This window comes from Pecten maximus, chromosome 1 (assembly GCF_902652985.1).
Source record: "Pecten maximus chromosome 1, xPecMax1.1, whole genome shotgun sequence".
NCBI lineage: Eukaryota > Metazoa > Mollusca > Bivalvia > Pectinida > Pectinidae > Pecten > Pecten maximus.
This window is the reverse complement of record NC_047015.1, coordinates 5,567,804-5,588,714: the sequence shown is the minus strand read 5'-3', so window position 1 is coordinate 5,588,714 and position 20,911 is coordinate 5,567,804. Positions and strand designations below refer to the sequence as shown.

The following is a 20,911-nucleotide window of genomic DNA, read 5'->3' as shown; positions in this document are numbered from 1 at the left end:
TTTCAGTATAATAAAACTATTATGACCCTCTGTGTCGGGATATATCCAGAATTATGTCCCTGGGAAGAGTTATTTTCCCTCGGGCTACGCACTCGGGAAAATAACCCTTCCCGGGGACATAATTCTGGATATATCCCTCCACAGAGGGCCATAATTCTATATTATAAATATGGACTATAAGAAAGAGTGTTATTTTCAATATGTACAGAATTAACAGGCTAAAAATAATGATTTCTCTCAATATACATTTTTTTACTATTTAACATATTTGGGAATTTTTCAAAATATACTTTTTGGCCAATGATTTTTTTTCTTTCAAATTTTTACCCTTCATCAGAGACGTCTCTCATTGAAAATGAAATGAAAATTTTCTAACCCCATGCAAATTTTGATGGTCGGTGTAGGCAGAGACCTTTAGTTTAATAGAAATGATTATGAAAACGAAGTTATCCTCTCTTGTCGAGATCAGAATCGCTACTTTATAATGCCTTACCTCTGAATGGCCACGGAATCGGAAAGATGTAAAGAATTCCTGATTGTTTTCATGTTTCCTGAAAAGGCCCTACTTGCTCCAAAGAGTCTAGGGCTAATGTGCATTAACAGGTAACTGTTTAGCATATGTATACCGGACTCTACTTAGATTGTAAAGAACCAGTCACGTTTTCCGAAAACAACAAACAGCTGAAAACAACTTTGTTTCATAACCAAGGGGTGCTTATGTAAAACGGGAAACGGAAGTGCAGGTGCTCGTTGAAATGACCGCTGTCGTGTGGCTTGTTCGCCAGAGACCTTAGCTATGTAGACCATTTCACATACTTTAGCAGCGAGATGACATACTTAGGACTGACCCGACTTTACAGGACACTGTGTGTTGTTTTTGTTTTCACTATATCACAACAACATACAACACTCACCCCACATAACTTCTTTGCATTTCATACGTCTGCTTGAAGGTAAGTTCTGGCATCGTGACCAGTAACAGAATATTCCCGATAATGTCACCAATGTCGCTTAGATGTTATTCATGTTAACATTCTATTCCTGTCAAACTGTACAGAGACGCATTTATCTGTTTCCTAGCCTACATACGTGTGAGATATAGGCAATCAACAGCTTAAAAATGTTAGCAAGTCCGTGACGTCACTGACACTATGTATCGTTAGCCGACACAGATTTGCACAGGGATTTGTTTTTATACGTTTGAACATGTAAAATGAAAAAGCCAGGGACGTGACCTGGAGGAGTGACTCAAACTTATCTAAAATTACCCATGTATTGTTTACCTATAATAATAGATTTGATCGCTTGAAGGACGAGGACATCTAGATTCTACATACAAGTATAAATCAATTCACTGTAGGATTTTCTCTTCCTGTCCCTGTGATCGTGGGTTACAATTAAACAGTGGCATTTAGTGTGGTTTTGACCGATCAATATTTAAGTGACCAAAGGATTAGAGTGATCTAAGTCCCTGATATGACAGTGTGTACAATTATTAATCTTGTATGGCAGCCATGCACAGACATTGCATCCCATATGCTAAATGTGGATGGTTTAGAAATCAGAATTCATGTACAACACTTTCTCATTTTTGTAATAAAATCCAAGATGTCTAAATGTTGACCACTGCCTGTTCTCGCGATCTGTCTCAAAATTGAACAATCTATTAAAGTCGCATACTCCCAAACAACCTAAAATTCTAGTTGCACACATGTACAGTTTATATATGACAATCCAAGATGCTCATTTAAGCTCTCCTAACATTAAAATGACTACTGGCCTGGACGCTTGACCGGGGGAGTCCTCGAGACATCAGTGTATAAGAATAACTCACGGTATTTATATTTATCGCGAGATTTGTCACGGAGCCGAGAACGAGGCTATAACAACGTGCACTGCACCTAACTACACACATGGCCATTCTTTATACATATCAAACATATATGAACTTTGTCTAATAATGCTTTCATTCAAACATATTAACAGAATATTAGCGTAATATCCAGGTAACTAAACAAAATACTTAATTTTAAAATGTAGCAATATATGCATACAACAAAACATCGATAAAAAATTTAGATCCAGGTGCGGATCCAGGAATTTGAAAGGGGGGGGGGGTCCAGTAATTTAGTGATTTAGAAATTTTTGCAATCTTTCGGGGATCAGATTTTCAATAAGCGGGGGGGTGTTGAGTTGTGTTTGGCAGAGTTATCGGGGTTTTTTTAAGGTTAAAAATATTGTCCTCGTCCAAAAAAGGTCCAGGACAATCCCAGGTCCACGCTTTCGGCGTTCTGCCATTTTTTTGGGACTGTAAAACCCGCCGTTGCATTGTGGGATTAATTTTCTGAGAAACTTGGTCCTGCAGCCACAGTTATTATTTTTGGGAATTCCCCGTATACTTTCATAAATACACATTTTTTTTCAGTTTCTGATTCACGATAATCTGTTAGGTATGTATCAAGTCCGAAAACTGTAAAAAGCTCAAAATGTAAACATTGATATAAAAAATTATGTTTCTTTAGGAGTATGTGGCTTTAAGAACGGAGTCATTAAGGAGTGGAATTCGGAGGATGCCATATCAAGTTTGAAAATTATGATTTCAGTATTCCTTAAGATGTAGTAATAATAATTTCCAATAACATACATTTCCATTTTAGCTGTCATATGTGAGGTAAAAGAAAGCATTAATCTGATGTTGATCATTAAGTTTCAATCGCAAAAATGCAAAGATGGCCCTGTTTTGTTTTCCAGACAAAACTTAAAATAAAAAAGGCATCATTAGAAACCGAGGAGAACATATCTATATGAAGTTTGCAAAATACATCATAGTAATTTTTAAGAAACAGAGATAACACAATTTTACAACTGTCAAAAACCAAGACGGTCATCTGTTGTTCTTTTTGTTTTCTTTGTCAATCTCCAAATTGAATGGGCACATTACTTGTGACCAGGAGAACCTACAATTCAAGCTAGAAAAATATTCAGTATTTCTCCATAAATTCTTATTACAAAATTTAAGATGTCTGCCATTTGGCCAGTTTTGTTTTCCCAATCAAGCTGAAAACTGATCATGAATGGGCACTACTAAAGGGACTAATGGGAACCTACATATAAAGTTTTAGAAATATCCTTCCACTTCTTCTTGTAGCTGGACTGGACTGGGTCGATCATCGGTGTCCAGGTAGCTCAATTGGTAGAACATCCGGCTAGTGTTCGGAGGTCCCGGGTTCGAACCCCGGTCTGGCCGCTACATTTTCGACTCTCCTGTTACAAAATTCCTGGTAGAGACAACAAGCTTCAGCTGTCAACATCAAAGACAGGTGTTTGTTTTCCATTTGGTTTTCCTAAAACAGACTCAAAATTGAATGGGCACAAATACGGACCTACAAATGAAGTTAGAGAAATCCTGCCAGTACCTTGTGATAACAAGCATTGTTTAAGGATGAACAATGGCCCACCAACCAAAGGCTACATAGCCCACTTTATCTGATGATAAAAAATGTTATGAACAAAAATACTGGGGTAATAATTACTCGCACAACCAATCAGCCAATCAGCTGGTGTTTCGTCTGAACCAAGTTCCTGAAGAAAATGTGTTTCTTAGGTGGTTTGTAGCGGTTTTCCTGATTCAATAACATATGAAATGGATACTTTTATATGAGAATAAAGAGTGGGTCTTGAGATTTGGAAAATCAAAAATATCCACTCTTACTAAACATAGAATGACGTAGGATTCCATGCAGGTGTAAAAAGGTAGGAATTCCCCAGTGCACCGTTAATGTCAGGGTTGCTGTCTTTCAAGTTCCTGTATGCTCTTATGTGCCATTAAAACCTATACAATAACATCAATTATCAGATAGCGAAAACTTCAAAAATTTGATATAAATTTCAAATAATTTGAATTTCAAATGAGCAAATGAAGGGATGGAGTCACTAGTAATAACATAAGGTAAAATATTTAGTTGTGTGAGCCCTAATATCTCTTCTTTTATTATTATATATTCCTTTATAATGATGTCACATACGAGGGCTGGTTGATAAGTTGTGAGCCTCGGACTGGTCTCATTTAGTTAGTTTATATTGACGAGGTAGCACTCTAAGTAAACAAGACAAGCAGCTTTTGCAAAATGGACAAATGGGTTGGGGTTAGGGTGAAAGAGTCTGTCATTGCCATGGCTGCCATTCACGATTGTGGTTTTAAATTGATTGAGCATCCGCCTTATTCACCTGATCTCGCTGCATCAGGCTTTCATCTATTTCCAAAACGGCTATTTCAGGCACCCTAACCCTAACATGCAGTGGATGGCTTTCTGAACAGCTAAGGAAAAGGAGTTCTATAAAAGTGGCATTGAGGCCCTTAAACACCACTGGCAAAAGTGTATAGATACTGAAGTGGATTATGTTGAAAAATAATACAATATGTCTGTCAAAATTCCAGTCCTTCAATATGAGGCTCACAACTTATCAATCAGCCCTCGTATTTTCAAACAAAGCTTAAACACTTTATCTGTGACACAGAAAGCTTCCTGTAATGATGTAAAAGGTAAGCACTATAAATTAACTTTATAGCTCGTTGTAGGATTGAAAGTTCTCACCTGATTTTCATCAGTATATTAGAAACCAAGAGGCCTACATAGCTCACTTTGATATTTCTATTTGTGACAAAACAGTCTTTTGCAATTTAGTTGTACAATAAATGTTAGAATTTGGTACATATCACAACCACTGTATAATTTGAGTGTGACATTTTGGTGACTAATGACACGTACAACAACGAATATACACTTTGATAACATGTGTACGAGATTGTAATAAAATCAGCATGTCTTCCTGTTGACACTATAAGATATCTACACGTATGGAACAGTATACAAATTGATTCGGTTACTCTGAGAAGAACTCAATTTAGCTACATTTTGTTTATACCCTGATCATAGATGTGCGAGTCTATGGTTTGGAACTGACCCGCTACATATCTAGATGTCTTCCACCACCTGCTGCTTGAAAATATTGTTCTCTGTCAATTACTTCGATATTTCTCTGTCAATGACATTATTTTGTTGTGGGCCTCAGGAAGCTAGCTCTCCCATATCTATCAACTATATTGTAGCATGTGCTATGCATGCAGGGTGTCACATCTGTCGGTCAACTCTTTTTCAAAATGCTACATTAGTCCATAACACCTGAATGGACAGAATCTGGCCTGGAGCATGTTTAGGTGAAGGGATTCAAAATTGTTTAATTAAGCCAAGGGTTTGTTATCTCCATGGGAACAGGAGATTGAGACTCAATACAGGATTGGCTAAGTCTTTGAAATCCTTATCTTCAGATGGAAAGTCAAGATTCTTATCAGATTAAGTCTGCATCTCCAAAGGCTGCATTTCACACTGGTCAAGTAATAATCCTTCTTATAGCTTACCTGGTCCAAGCCTTGACATAACAAATCCAATCATCTGAAATGAAGAAGGATTTAAAAGATTTTATGGCCCACCATTTGGTCCTCAAAGGGTAATACACAGGTTTATACACACTGGAGTTCCCATTATGTTTGGTAATGCATCAAAAGGGTTTCCAAACAGCCCGGAGCCACTCTGAGGGTTTCCAAACAGCCCGGAGCCACTCTGAGAGTTTCCAAACACCCCGGAGCCACTCTGAGGGTTTCCAAACAGCCCGGAGCCACTCAGAGGGTTTCCAAACAGCCCGGAGCCACTCTGAGGGTTTTCAAACAGCCCGGAGCCACTCTGAGGGTTTCCAAACAGCCCGAAGCCACTCTTGAGGGTTTCCAAACAGCCAGGAGCCACTCTGAGGGTTTCCAAACAGCCCGGAGCCACTCTGAGGGTTTCCAAACAGCCCGGAGCCACTCTTGAGGGTTTCCAAACAGCCAGGAGCCACTCTGAGGGTTTCCAAACAGCCCGGAGCCACTCTGAGGTTTTCCAAACAGCCCGGAGCCACTCTGAGGGTTTCCAAACAGCCAGGAGCCACTCTGAGGGTTTCCAAACAGCCCGGAGCCACTCTGAGGGTTTCCAAACAGCCCAGAGCCACTCTGAGGTTTTCCAAACAGCCCGGAGCCACTCTGAGGGTTTCCAAACAGCCCGGAGCCACTCTGAGGGTTTCCAAACAGCCCGGAGCCACTCTGAGGTTTTCCAAACAGCCCGGAGCCACTCTGAGGGTTTCCAAACAGCCCGGAGCCACTCTGAGGGTTTCCAAACAGCCCGGAGCCACTCTGAGGTTTTCCAAACAGCCCGGAGCCACTCTGATGTAAGCATTCATTGGTGAAACTGCCCATTCTGATGACAATATTTTGGATTACTTGGTACGAGAGTATCTTTTGTAGCAGGTATACAGTAGCAAGTCTGTTAGTCTCTGTTGTGTTGTCAGGAGGTGAATATAGGTCACTGTAACCTTGTTATTTCTAAAAGATCTACAATTCTCTGGTTGACATTTGTGGGGGTTACTATAATTATGAGCTTAAGAAAGGAAGCAACACAAGTATTAATCACTGCAATTTATTTTTATTTTCCATCTACATTTTTGTATAATCATATTACAATTATCCCTCATTATTGGACTAAATCATCTAAGTATGCCCACATTACCATCAAAGCTGTACCTATACAATATTGTATAATGAAAATGTCAAAATCCTGAATTTCACATCAAACTATCACAAACTGAGCTGACTTTGGTTAATTATACAGCCTCTGCCTAATTTGTGGACTCATTCTTTAGAGCTGCACTCTAAGAACGACAACATTTCCATCTAGCAGAGTATACACAACTGATTGCCTTAAGAATGTACCGAGGGTAATTATCTCCCTTGTTAGTCAGAAGATGTTCAAGCACTGTAAACCAATATACTTGGTGTGATCAATTATAAGGTCTTATCAAACTTTAACTGATAGCATTCAATGATAATTTTCTCTCTGACTTTTTTGCCACTAGAAGCAACATACAGACTAATTAGTGCAGTAATACCTTACAGCAACATTTTTAGTGAAAGCACCAAAATAAGATTGATTCTAAAATACATGTGTTTACAAAGGTTTTCTTGCAGACAAATATATTTATGCATAAACAACAAGGTAACTTCATAAAACATTTTCGGTATGACACGAAAGTTCTTATAAGACAACTAATGTTACTCCACTTAACTGTACTGTGAACGTCTTCCTCGAGTTCACCCCTACACTGCACTGTACATACACTACTCCACCCGTGAACTCCCTGTAACCTAGGAACACTCGACCTCTTTCTGGAGTTCACCCCTACAATGTATTATTCCACATCCTTGAAATCCCTCTGACCTAGAAATTACTTGGCTTACACTGTATATATACCCTCGAAGTCCCCATTCATACTGGTAAGGGGTTAGTGTTTCAATATTCCATGTTACACAAACTAAAAATATGCATTTTATTAAAATGTTGTGACACCACAATTTATAATAATATAATAAAAATATATGTTGTCTGATGAATTTGATAATCATCAACACATATATACATCTACAAATAAACACATAATGTTTCTGATTAAAAGCAGTATTTAAAACCCAATAATACATAAACATAAAACTATTAATCTGTAATAACGACTAAATTCTCACCATTTAAAGCTATGGTAATACCACAAATAACAAACCCCTTGTAAATCTTGTGTGAACCAAAAACTCTATGTTTATCACCAATTGTTAATGATATATATTGGTTCTAAGAATGTATACCTGTTCTCAGAAGACATACCGGTATATGTTCTCAGAAGACATATACCTGTTCTCAAATATGTATACCAGGTGTCCTCAAAGACATTCCAATATATGTAGACCACCATGGCTCCCTACATGGTTCTATCTGGAGTTAAAGCAATATGAGGAGGACAGGAGGTACAATACAATATATAACTCTAATTGACTGACAGTGTAATAAATACTGAATCATTAATATATATGTATAATTCTTGATTACAATATAACATATTTGTGTAAATAAAGAAACAGTTCAACATGGTCAGGTTTCTATGATAATTAGCCCCAGAAGTTCTCGGGTTAAGTACTACCAGACCAGTTGTTTATCTGAGAGATATAGTTCTAATCATGGCTCAAATGGATATAGTTCTTATCAAGGTTACCAGGGATATAGTTCTAACCATGGTTACCAGGGATATAGTTCTTATCAAGGTTACCAGGGATATAGTTCTAACCATGGTTACCAGGGATATAGTTCTTATCAAGGTTACCAGGGATATAGTTCTAACCATGGTTACCAGGGATATAGTTCTTATCAAGGTTACCAGGGATATAGTTCTAACCATGGTTACCAGGGATATAGTTCTTATCAAGGTTACCAGGGATATAGTTCTAACCATGGTTACCAGGGATATAGTTCTTATCAAGGTTACCATGGATATAGTTCTTATCAAGGTTACCAGGGATATAGTTCTAACCATGGTTACCAGGGATGTAGTTCTTATCAAGGTTACCATGGATATAGTTCTTATCAAGGTTACCAGGGATATAGTTCTAACCATGGTTACCAGGGATATAGTTCTAATCATCGTTACCGGGGATATAGTTCTGTGGTTACCAGGGATATAGATCTTACCATGGTAACCAGGGATATACAATTTTGTAGTTCTAATCATGGTTACCAGGGATATAGTTCTTATCAAGGTTACCAGGGATATAGTTCTTACAATGGTTACCAGGGATATAGTTCTTACCATGATTACCAAGGATAAACTTCTTACGGTATTATGGCTACCAGGGATACAGTTCTGAACATGGCTGCCAGGAATATAGCTCTGATCATGGCTGCCAGGGATACAGTTCTGATCATGGCTGCCAGGGATATAGTTCTGATCATGGCTGCCAGGGATAAAGTTCTAACCATGGCTGCCAGGGATATAGTTCTGAACATGGCTGCCAGGGATAAAGTTCTAATCATGGCTGCCAGGGATATAGTTCTGAACATAGCTGCCAGGGATAAAGTTCTGAACATGGCTGCCAGGGTTACAGTTCTGATCATGGCTGCCAGGGATATAGTTCTGATCATGGCTGCCAGGGATATAGTTCTGATCATGGCTGCCAGGGATAAAGTTCTGAACATGGCTGCCAGGGATAAAGTTCTAATCATGGCTGCCAGGGATATAGTTCTGATCACGGCTGCCAGGGATACAGTTCTGATCATAGCTGCCAGGGATATAGTTTTGATCATGGCTGCCAGGGATTAATGATTTGCATCATAATATCTTTTTGAGCAGTATGATCTTAAGTAAACCAAGCGAGCCTGGATTTACTCTTGAATAAAGACATTCCCTATATAGGAGGCTGTCGGAAAAGGAACAAAAGGGTGGAATTACTGAGATAATGCCAATCTCACTATAACCTTAGATAACATTTAGCTCAACACATCTAACTCGATCAAGACGAGATTCACTTATATACATCCTGGAAACAATAGTATCAAAAATAAAACAACAAAATAGATTTCTGTGATAAAGTAAAATTGACAGATTCTTTGGAAAGTTAAACACCATTTATGATTTAGCAGATTGCAAGTATAAACAAATTTTAAATATTTTCTTACACAAAGGTTATCAATGTTATTATAGACCTATGATAACAGAATGATGTAGAATCAGTGATCTATGTAGTAAACAATACATTAAACCTTATAACCTTATGACTGTGTATGACCTTGATATCAGTACATCACACGATGTCACCATCCAGTGTATGACCTTGATATCAGTATATTACATGATGTCACCAGCCTGTGTATGACTTGATATCAGTACATCACACGATGTCACCATCCTGTGTATGACCTTGATATCAGTATATTACATGATGTCACCAGCCTGTGTATGACCTTCATTACATCATACAATATTAAATGTTTGTATTATTTTTATGACCTTTAGTACACTATTAACTAAAGTTAATATAAGTAAAGAAATAAATCATACACAATCAAGTCATGTCACATATTTCTAAACATATTACTTAAAAAACAAACAGGCTAGATCTTGATAACAATAGTGTAAAAATAGACAAATTGAAACTAAACAATCATGTAAAACAAAGAAATACCTCAAAAAAATTATCAGTACAATGATAGAAACAAAAATAACAATCTTAATAAATACTATTGTATACAAACCACGTAAGGACATGTAGAGGGACAACCAAACAGATGACAGAGGACAATTGTATTCCAGGACCATGACGACAAGTAAGGTACACGCTTTCACACCATATAGGTTATGACAAAGACACACTTGTTGTGTGAACACATTCAAATACTGAGATCTCATTGGAACAATACAAGTGATGGACACGCCCCACTATCAAGTGATGGGCACATCCCACTATCAAGTGATGGGCACGTCCCACTATCAAGTGATGGGCATGTCCCACTATCAAGTGATGGGCACATCCCACTATCAAGTGATGGGCACGTCCCACTATCAAGTGATGGGCATGTCCCACTATCAAGTGATGGACATGTCCCACTATCAATTGATGGGCATGTCCCACTATCAAGTGACGGACACGTCCCACTATCAAGTGATGGACATGTCCCACTATCAAGTGATGGACACGTCCCACTATCAATACATTTCCTGATCACATCCCCAAAATTCAAACTGTACAAGTCGCAATGAGATGTTGTCTGTATAAATGTATGCAACTTAAAATACCAAAAGGATTTTGAATTGAACTGTACAGGTGTAAACACCAGTGTATAACTTTGAGGTCATCTATAAATAAGTCGGCTACTTATCAGTAAAAGTTAAATACAAGACAATGAGATTTACCATGACTGTTTCATCAGAATTGGTTCTAAAGACACATCACATTTATACAAATAAAAATACCAAAAATATGTAAACATAACCCAAAATGTCAAGGTCACTTGGTTTGTGGTTAATCAGAAAAAATTGATATGTAATATTCTGACCTGTTAGTGGTTAATCAGAGCACTGACATGTGTAACCGTACCTGTTTGTGTCTCTAGAATTAACATAAATAAGCTATAGAAACTGGCAATTATTTGGATTATCAATCATCTAGAATATTTTGAGTATAATTTTTTGAAAACTGAAATGAGATTCTTGTAAACACAGATTTAACACAATTGTGATGTGACCTCTTGTCACACTCAAGACCTGTGACGTGATCTCTTGTCACATCCAGACCTGTGATGTGACCTCTTGTCACATCCAGACCTGTGATGTGACCTCTTGTCACACCCAGACCTGTGATGTGACCTCTTGTCACACTCAAGACCTGTGACATGACCTCTTGTCACATCCAGACATGTGATGTGACCTCTTGTCACACCCGGAGCTGTGATGTGACCTCTTGTCACACCCAGAGCTGTGATGTGACCTCTTGTCACACCAAGAGCTGTGATGTGACCTCTTGTCACACCCAGACCTGTGATGTGACCTCTTGTCACACCTAGATCTGTAATCTTGTTATATATGATCCTTTGTGATATGTAGAAATCAGACTTGCTATCTTTATCAGAACAATGGAATATGTGACTGTCAATATATTAATTATTGATCAACTGAATCAAAAGTCAAATTGAATATTTAAAACCATGCATGAAAGTAATATTTAACAAGACAAAATTACACATAGCATAGAACATTAATATATAAGGTTAAATGTCTAGCTCATTAGGTTGTCATACATGGTCCCACATAATTGCACACAGGTAACAAAACATTTACAGTCTGTCACATGAGGGTTTTCCCAAAGTTATTATTTACAGAAATATCACCCAAGCATCATCTCCAAACTTATACTATCTTAAGTTCCAGCTGCATAGTTAAAAAGAGGATAAGACTAGCCCACATAAACTGGTCCAGTGATCCTAGGAGCTGTGTGAGGTGTATGTCTTCAGCAATGCCCGAGGTTGGTCCACCTAATGGTCAAAAACAAAAATAATGGTATTAATCGGTTGACGTCCTGCCACCTGGCTTCATTGTTATATGATTGTAAATGAAACACCATCAACCCAATTAGGGAACAAGTGGTGGATAGATAGTAGGAATGGATTAGTGGTGGGTAGATAGTAGGAATGGATCAGTGGTGGATACATGGTAGGAATGGATTAGTGGTGGATACATGGTAGGAATGGATTAGTGGGGGATACATGATAGGAATGGATTAGTGGTGACTAGATAGTAGGAATGGATTAGTGGGGGATAGATAGTAGGAATGGATTAGTGGTGGATAGATAGTAGGAATGGATTAGTGGTGGATAGATAGAAGGAATGGATTAGTGGTGGATACATGGTAGGAATGGATTAGTGGTGGATACATGGTAGGAATGGATTAGTGGTGGAATGGATTAGTGGTGGATAGATAGTAGGAATGGATTAGTGGTGGATACATGGTAGGAATGGATTAGTGGTGGATACATGGTAGGAATGGATAAGTGGTGGATACATGGTAGGAATGGATTAGTGGTGGAATGGATTAGTGGTGGATAAATAGTAGGATGATAGGGTGGATACATGGTAGGATGGATAGTGATGTGATACATGGTATGAATGGATTAGTGGTGGATAATGTAGGAATGGATTGTGGTGGATACATGGTAGGAATGGATTAGTGGTGGATACATGGTAGGAATGGATTAGTGGTGGATAGATAGTAGGAATGGATTAGTGGTGGATAGATGGTAGGAATGGATTAGTGGTGGATAAATGGAATGATAGGGTTCATGGTGGATGGATGTGGGGACAATGGTAGGATGGATGTAGGTGGATATGTGGAATGGACAGTGGGTGGATAGGTGGAGGTATGGTGAAGATATAGGAATGGTATGGTGGATAGATGTAGGAATGGATTAGTGTGGATGGAATGGCATTTGTGGTGGATCATGGTTGGAATGGATTAGTTGTGGAATAGTGGAAGGATAGTGGGATAGATGTAGATGTATAGTGGGATAGAATAAGATAGATTGGTGGATTAGTGAGTGGATTATGGTGGAAGTGAGATTAGTGGTGGATAGATGATAGGAATGGATTAGTGGTGGCTAGATAGTAGGAATGGATTAGTGGGGATAGAGGTAGGAAGGATTAGTGGTGAGATAGATGGTAGGAATGATTCGTGGTGGATACATTGGTAGAATGGATTCGTGGGATAGATAGTAGAAATGGATTAGTGGTGGATACATGGTAGGAATGGATTAGTGGTGGATTAGATAGTAGGAATGGATTAGTGGTGGATAGTATAGTAGGAATGATTAGTGTGGATACATGGTAGGAATGATTAGTGGGGGATACATGGTAAGGAATGGATTAGTGGTGGATACATGGTAGGAATGGATTAGTGGTGGGATAGATAGTAGGAATGGATTAGTGGTGGATTGATTAGTGGTGGAATAGATTGTAGGAATGATTAGGTGGTGGATAGATAGTAGGAATGGATCAGTGGTGGATCAGATGGGTAGGAATGGATTAGTGGTGGATACACTGGTAGGACTGGATACTAGTGGTGGATACATGGTAGGAATGGATTAGTGGTGGATAGATAGTAGGAATGGATTAGTGGTGGATAGATAGTAGGAATGGATTAGTGGGGGATACATGGTAGGAATGGATTAGTGGTGGAATGGATTAGTGGTGGATACATGGTAGGAATGGATTAGTGGGGGATACATGGTAGGAATGGATTAGTGGTGACTAGATAGTAGGAATGGATTAGTGGTGGATATATAGTAGGAATGGATTAGTGGGGTATAGATGGTAGGAATGGATTAGTGGTGGATAGATAGTAGGAATGGATTAGTGGTGGATAGATGGTAGGAATGGATTAGTGGTGGATAGATGGTAGGAATGGATTAGTGGTGGATAGATGGTAGGAATGGATTAGTGGTGGATACATGGTAGAATGGATTAGTGGTGGAATGGATTAGTGGTGGATAGATAGTAGGAATGGATTAGTGGTGGATAGATGGTAGGAATGGATTAGTGGGGGATAGATGGTAGGAATGGATTAGTGGTGGATACATGGTAGGAATAGATTAGTGGTGGATAGATGGTAGGAATGGATTAGTGGTGGATACATGGTAGAATGGATTAGTGGTGGATAGATAGTAGGAATGGATTAGTGGTGGATACATGGTAGGAATGGATTAGTGGTGGATAGATAGTAGGAATGGATTAGTGGTGGATAGATAGTAGGAATGGATTAGTGGTGGATACATGGTAGGAATGGATTAGTGGTGGATAGATAGTAGGAATGGATTAGTGGTGGAATGGATTAGTGGTGGATAGATGGTAGGAATGGATTAGTGGTGGATAGATAGTAGGAATGGATCAGTGGTGGATAGATGGTAGGAATGGATTAGTGGTGGATACATGGTAGGAATGGATTAGTGGTGGATACATGGTAGGAATGGATTAGTGGTGGATAGATAGTAGGAATGGATTAGTGGTGGATAGATAGTAGGAATGGATTAGTGGGGGATACATGGTAGGAATGGATTAGTGGTGGAATGGATTAGTGGTGGATACATGGTAGGAATGGATTAGTGGGGGATACATGGTAGGAATGGATTAGTGGTGACTAGATAGTAGGAATGGATTAGTGGTGGATAGATGGTAGGAATGGATTAGTGGTGGATACATGGTAGGAATGGATTAGTGGTGGATACATGGTAGGAATGGATTAGTGGTGGAATGGATTAGTGGTGGATATATAGTAGGAATGGATTAGTGGTGGATATATAGTAGGAATGGATTAGTGGTGACTAGATAGTAGGAATGGATTAGTGGTGGATATATAGTAGGAATGGATTAGTGGGGTATAGATAGTAGGAATGGATTAGTGGTGGATAGATGGTAGGAATGGATTAGTGGTGGATAGATGGTAGGAATGGATTAGTGGTGGATACATGGTAGGAATGGATTAGTGGTGGATAGATAGTAGGAATGGATTAGTGGGGTATAGATAGTAGGAATGGATTAGTGGTGGATAGATGGTAGGAATGGATTAGTGGTGGATACATGGTAGGAATGGATTAGTGGTGGATAGATGGTAGGAATGGATTAGTGGTGGATAGATCGTAGGAATGGATTAGTGGTGGATAGATATATAGTGGAAGGAGTAGGTTAGTGGTTGAAGAATGCAGTGGGGGAATCCTACTGATGGTGTCTAACTTAGATGCTGAAATTATAAATAAATCACTGAGTTTTCCAAGTAATATTAATATATTGTATATTATGAGATACATTAAAAGACATATTCATTGTAGTTTATCTTTTTATCTAAAATATAAAATCATCAAACTGATATGATGCAACAAGCTTATCAATGAATTATGCAAATAATTGTACAGCATAGCACTGGATAAAATACAACAGGCAAAGACAAGAGACAAAGAGTGGAAAAATGTAGAAAAAGACGAGACAAAGAGAGGAAAAAGGTAGAAAAAGACGAGACAAAGAGAGGAAAAAGGTAGAAAAAGACGAGACAAAGAGAGGAAAAATGTAGAAAAGACGAGACAAAGAGAGGAAAAAGGTAGAAAAAGACAAGACAAAGAGAGGAAAATGTAGAAAAAGACAAGAGACAAAGAGGGAAAATGTAGAAAAAGACAAGAGACAAAGAGAGGGAAAATGTAGAAAAAGACAAGAGAGCAAGCTGGAGATAAGAGACATAAAGATGACCAGATAAATAGGACTGACCAGACAGGAAAGCCAGTCCAACACTGCCCAGAGATTGGGTATATAAATTGTATATTGTTTCAGATATTCACCTGATGATGTGCCCATATTGTAAAACTCAAATCATGTAATGACAAAGTGACCAAGACACTAAAGAAATGTGCTCTGTAATCTGTGAAAAAAACTTAAATCTTTCCCAATATGTATGTGCATTTCACTACATGTACTTCCAGAGCATTAATTGAACAGAAACTGATTCAGAATAGAAAAGTCCTATTAATCAAGCATAGAATGTAACATTGGCAACTGAACAAAGCTGTAGGGGGCAAAACAGATGACTAGTAGTGTACTGCCAGCTTACCAAAGACTGCAGATCATATCTACAAACATGGGCCAAAAAGAGGCAAATTTCAAATAAGAATTATACGTAAAAATAGAAATGGCGATAACGCTCTTTGACACTAAAATTAAATTCTGCACTGTACCCAAACACAAATTACACTGAAGCATAAACATGTAGTGTAGAAAATTTGAGAGCGATCTATCCAGTACTTTCTAAAAAATAATATAACTTAAGACCTGTGATTTGAAAAGCAAATCCCCTGCTGATTGTGGGTGATAATTGTGAATTTATGTATGACTAGAAAATCAATATTGCTATGGTAACCATGTATATTTCGTAGCTAGGTGCGACTTAATTGGTTGAAAGGGTTCACATCAAGTGATATCAACTGGATGGTATCTTAGCAACAAACACACTTATCTATACATGTCTATTTTATCTTAAGTTGACAAGAGGCCAAATGGGCCTGTGCCATCCAGATATAACACATTTCACTTTTGTGACCTTTTAATTCAATAATTATCAAAATTCACCTAAATATGAATTTTTTTCCCCATTACTACACCATATTTTTCTGGAAAGTGAGACAGAAATACATGTGATATATTATAGAACTTGGTCCAGTTTGACTATAAATTACAAGCCAACAGTAAGTCAGTGCGAGAAACAATAATGATCTTACCAGATACATTAATTTCTAAAACTCTTAAGGTTTTTAACTGAAAAATACACACAAAAACATTTACAGAATCTATAGATTGTGTTTTGCTGGCCATGGAATAACATAGATAATTTTTGAAGAAAATGAGCTAAATACAAAATGAGCTAAATACAAAACGCAAAGTCCAGATTCCCACCATCCCTATTTCCAGTCACTGGACCATAAATTCTGGATGATATTCCATAAATGAAGGCTGTGTTGAGATGTCTGCCGTGTGATCTAACTATATACCAAGTTTGGTGGCTGTGTTGAGATGTCTACCATGTGATCTAACTATATACCAAGTTTGGTGGCTGTGTTGAGATGTCTACCATGTGATCTAACTATATACCAAGTTTGGTGGCTGTGTTGAGATGTCTACCATGTGATCTAACTATATACCAAGTTTGGTGGCTGTGTTGAGATGTCTGCCATGTGATCTAACTATATACCAAGTTTGGTGGCTGTGTTGAGATGTCTGCCATGTGATCTAACTATATACCAAGTTTGGTGGCTGTGTTGAGATGTCTGCCGTGTGATCTAACTGAATACCAAGTTTGGTGGCTGTGTTGAGATGTCTACCATGTTATCTAACTTATAATACCAAGTTTGGTGGCTGTGTTGAGATGTCTACCATGTCATCTAACTGAATACCAAGTTTGGTGGCTGTGTTGAGATGTCTACCATGCTATCTAACTATATACCAAGTTTGGTGGCTGTGTTGAGATGTCTGCCATGTGATCTAACTATATACCAAGTTTGGTGGCTGTGTTGAGATGTCTACCATGTTATCTAACTATATACCAAGTTTGGTGGCTGTGTTGAGATGTCTACCATGTGATCTAACTATATACCAAGTTTGGTGGCTGTGTTGAGATGTCTACCATGTTATCTAACTATATACCAAGTTTGGTGGCTGTGTTGAGATGTCTACCATGTCATCTAACTATATACCAAGTTTGGTGGCTGTGTTGAGATGTCTACCATGTCATCTAACTATATACCAAGTTTGGTGGCTGTGTTGAGATGTCTACCATGTTATCTAACTATATACCAAGTTTGGTGGGGCTGTGTTGAGATGTCTACCATGTCATCTAACTATATACCAAGTTTGGTGGCTGTGTCGAGATGTCTACCATGTCATCTAACTATATACCAAGTTTGGTGGCTGTGTCGAGATGTCTGCCGTGTGATCTAACTATATACCAAGTTTGGCGGCTGTGTTGAGATGTCTACCATGTGATCTAACTATATACCAAGTTTGGTGGCTGCGTTGAGATGTCTACCATGTCATCTAACTTTAGTATCATCCATTTACTTATGAAAGTTTAGGGTAATATCTTAATTAAGATATAAGGTGCTTTCATCAGGTGAAGTAGGAAGTCATGAGTTCAAGGCCTGGTCAGGGTACGAGTCATAAAATTGTGTTCCATTGTCATTTGTGTTACTATGTCATGTATATATATATATATATAAAAATGTTGAAGGTGACAGAATGCAAGTAATGTATAAAAATATGATTTGAGGAATGAAAAATGAAAATGTAAAGCCTGTGAACCTTGAGCACTAGACCCACCCAAGGACTGGTCAGACTACCTAGTTTTATAGAAGTGTATAAATAATTGTTATAGTCTCCGTTTGTTTACACAAATCTCGTCCATAATCTCCATAATTTACAAGTAGTCTTGCTGGAAATGTGATTGCAGTATAATCCAACATACTCTTAATTATCCAGTAATTTCTCAATCATCAATCCATTATTTTGTATAACAAGAGATCGCAGAGGGATTTTGTTGGCCACCATTGAATGACCTTTACTGGATCTCAGTAAGACAATTAGATCTTTTCTCTATTTTTTTCTTCCTCTTAATCATTTCTAATCAAGCTGAACCTACATATGATATCCTTAAAAGCTCCATCAAGAACTCAGAGAAATAGAGTTAACAAACTAGTAACAACTAATTATAGTACAAGCAGAACCTAGGAGAAATTCAAGAGATATCTGAAAAATTATCTATATAATAGTAAACTTTAACTAGCAACCCGTTGGTTATCTTCTTTTCCAAATTTGAGAGAGACCCATGATGAACTCGGAGAAACAGAGATAACAATTGTCAAAATTCAAAATAGCTGCCTGTCAGCGATCATTTTTCATAGCAGTTTCAAAATGAAACACATTCATGAAAACTTACAATGGGGGAACAAACATATTTAATTTGAGAAAAGATCCTTACAAAATGGCCAACAGATCAGTCTCAAGATTCAACATGCACAACTTTGACCATGCAGAACCTACAAATCTAATCTCAGAAATATACATACAATACATTGTGAGAAAGACAGTGTTTTAGTAGGAGTATATGACAGGTAAAATTGTGCTAGGAAATCCTTATAAAGGGTTGACAGTGTTTTAGCAGGAGTATATGACAGGTAAAATTGTGCTAGGAAAATCCTTATAAAGGGTTGACAGTGTTTTTAGTATGTTTTAGTGCACACTTCATCTACATTTGCAATGGTGGTCACTTTTGATGCATGGTCAGTGAAAATATTAAATCCTATTTAATAACTAAATTTAAAAGTAATGCTGGGTTTATACTTTTTTTTAAAGATCATTGGATTCCTATGGAGAGTGATGCTAAATTCAGTCAATCAATCATGGTCATTCTGGACTAGCTTGAAATTTTTTGAAGAACATGCTTGTTTGGTTGATGGATAGAAAAAGGGCAGCTGCCACATCAAGGCATGACCAGGTAAACTAAAATGAGTCTGCTTCATCCAGGCATGACTTGGAGCCAGGTAAACTCATGGGCAGCTGCCACATCAAGATTTGGCCTGGTCAAGTAAAGGGCAGCGCTGCCACATCAAGATTTGGGCTGGTCAAGTAAAGGGCAGTGCTGCCACATCAAGATTTGGCCTGGTCAAGTAAAGGGCAGTGCTGCCACATCAAGATTTGGGCAGGTAAACTGAAGCAATACAGGCTTTGTTTTCATGAAAATAAATAAATAAAGAGTACAGCTGGTTTTTATAAGCCAACCCTTTTTAGCATGCTAAAGATCCTGACCACCTTTGTACGTTAATAAACCAGAGAAGTATCAGCTGCCCGTGGTTTGGAGAAATAGCCTGAATGTTAATGATTGTTTGTTGTAATTCTTGCATAGAGGACATCTCATCACAATTTGAAAAGAATGCTGAATGATTTTAAAAATTAAAGAAAGTTTCTTCCAAATGCCAACTTATATAAATAACAAACTGATGAGAACATTCTGAAATGTGGAAGGAGTAACTGCAAAGTGTTACACAAACAATCTATCCAATCAGGTTACTTCTGACAAAGGAATATGGGTACAGATATGTCATCTGTTCCACCATTGGTAGATTTCACAACACTCAATATTACTCATAATGCTTACATTGATGCTGTGTACATGGGAAGATCATTCCACTGTCACACTCTTAGCAAGGTTACGAGGGCAGTCAACCTGTTTTGAAATAGGAGCAGAAATATATATATGGGATGGAATGAATCTAAAAAAATAATTTTCATCAAAAACACCTTTCATCACATCTCACATTAACAAAGTTAAAAGTCTGAGAAATTTTAAAATTGCTTCTGTTTTGCCATCAGATTTATATAAATGAAAAAAGATATATCAACTGAAAATTATAACAAGGTTTACTGAGATTCTTTGTTGTCATCAATCTGTGTTTAACATGATACATTGATTAGCTTAGCTTTCTCTATCATTTTATTATTGACATATCAAAATTTAATAATTACAAAAAAGTCAATCTGTGTTTAACATGATACATTGAGTAGCTTAGTTTTAATTTTTTTTAAATTTCTCTATCATTTCATTATTGACATATCAAAATTAAATAATTACAAAAAAGTAAAGAAAATGGATAAATGTTTTAAACAAGCTTATTGAAATAAAAACTAAGAGAATCTGTTTATGTTATGTAAAGGTAAAAAGGGGAAAACAAGTTTTACTGTCCCTCTAATGCAACAGCATTCAGATAGCCAATGTTTAGGACCCATTAAAGATTAATAAATTTATCAGATGTTTTAAAATATTTGTTGGAGAGACAGCATTGTATGATAAGATTATATCAATTATGTTTCTAAAATGTAAAATGTTACAGAACACCTGAATTCAGATAAAAACATATGACCTCAAAAT

General features: G+C 37.6%; 2 protein-coding genes across 13 annotated transcripts in view; both read right to left on the bottom strand.

Annotated features, from left to right (window-relative positions):
• The window catches only part of LOC117323135 (5-phosphohydroxy-L-lysine phospho-lyase-like), a 36,320-nt gene extending 35,086 nt beyond the window's left edge, over positions 1–1,234 (bottom strand). Inside the window, exon 1 of one of the 2 annotated variants that reach the window (XM_033878169.1) lies at positions 494–1,234. In XM_033878169.1, the coding sequence (XP_033734060.1) occupies positions 494–618 (125 nt within the window). In that variant the 5' untranslated portion in view covers positions 619–1,234. The remainder of the gene's footprint in view (positions 1–493) is intronic. The other variant, XM_033878176.1, reaches the window with a different exon arrangement.
• A 5,258-nt stretch (positions 1,235–6,492) lies between these two features.
• Positions 6,493–20,911, bottom strand: part of LOC117323077 (glutamine--fructose-6-phosphate aminotransferase [isomerizing] 2-like) — a 103,447-nt gene continuing 89,028 nt past the window's right edge. For 7 of the 11 annotated variants that reach the window (XM_033878102.1, XM_033878086.1, XM_033878140.1 and 4 more), the window contains one exon: positions 6,493–11,936. In XM_033878102.1, coding sequence (XP_033733993.1) covers positions 11,886–11,936 — 51 coding nt within the window. In that variant the 3' untranslated portion in view covers positions 6,493–11,885. Of the gene's footprint in view, positions 11,937–20,140; positions 20,210–20,911 lie in introns of all 11 variants that reach the window. The other 4 variants (XM_033878117.1, XM_033878124.1, XR_004531649.1 and 1 more) reach the window with 3 other exon arrangements.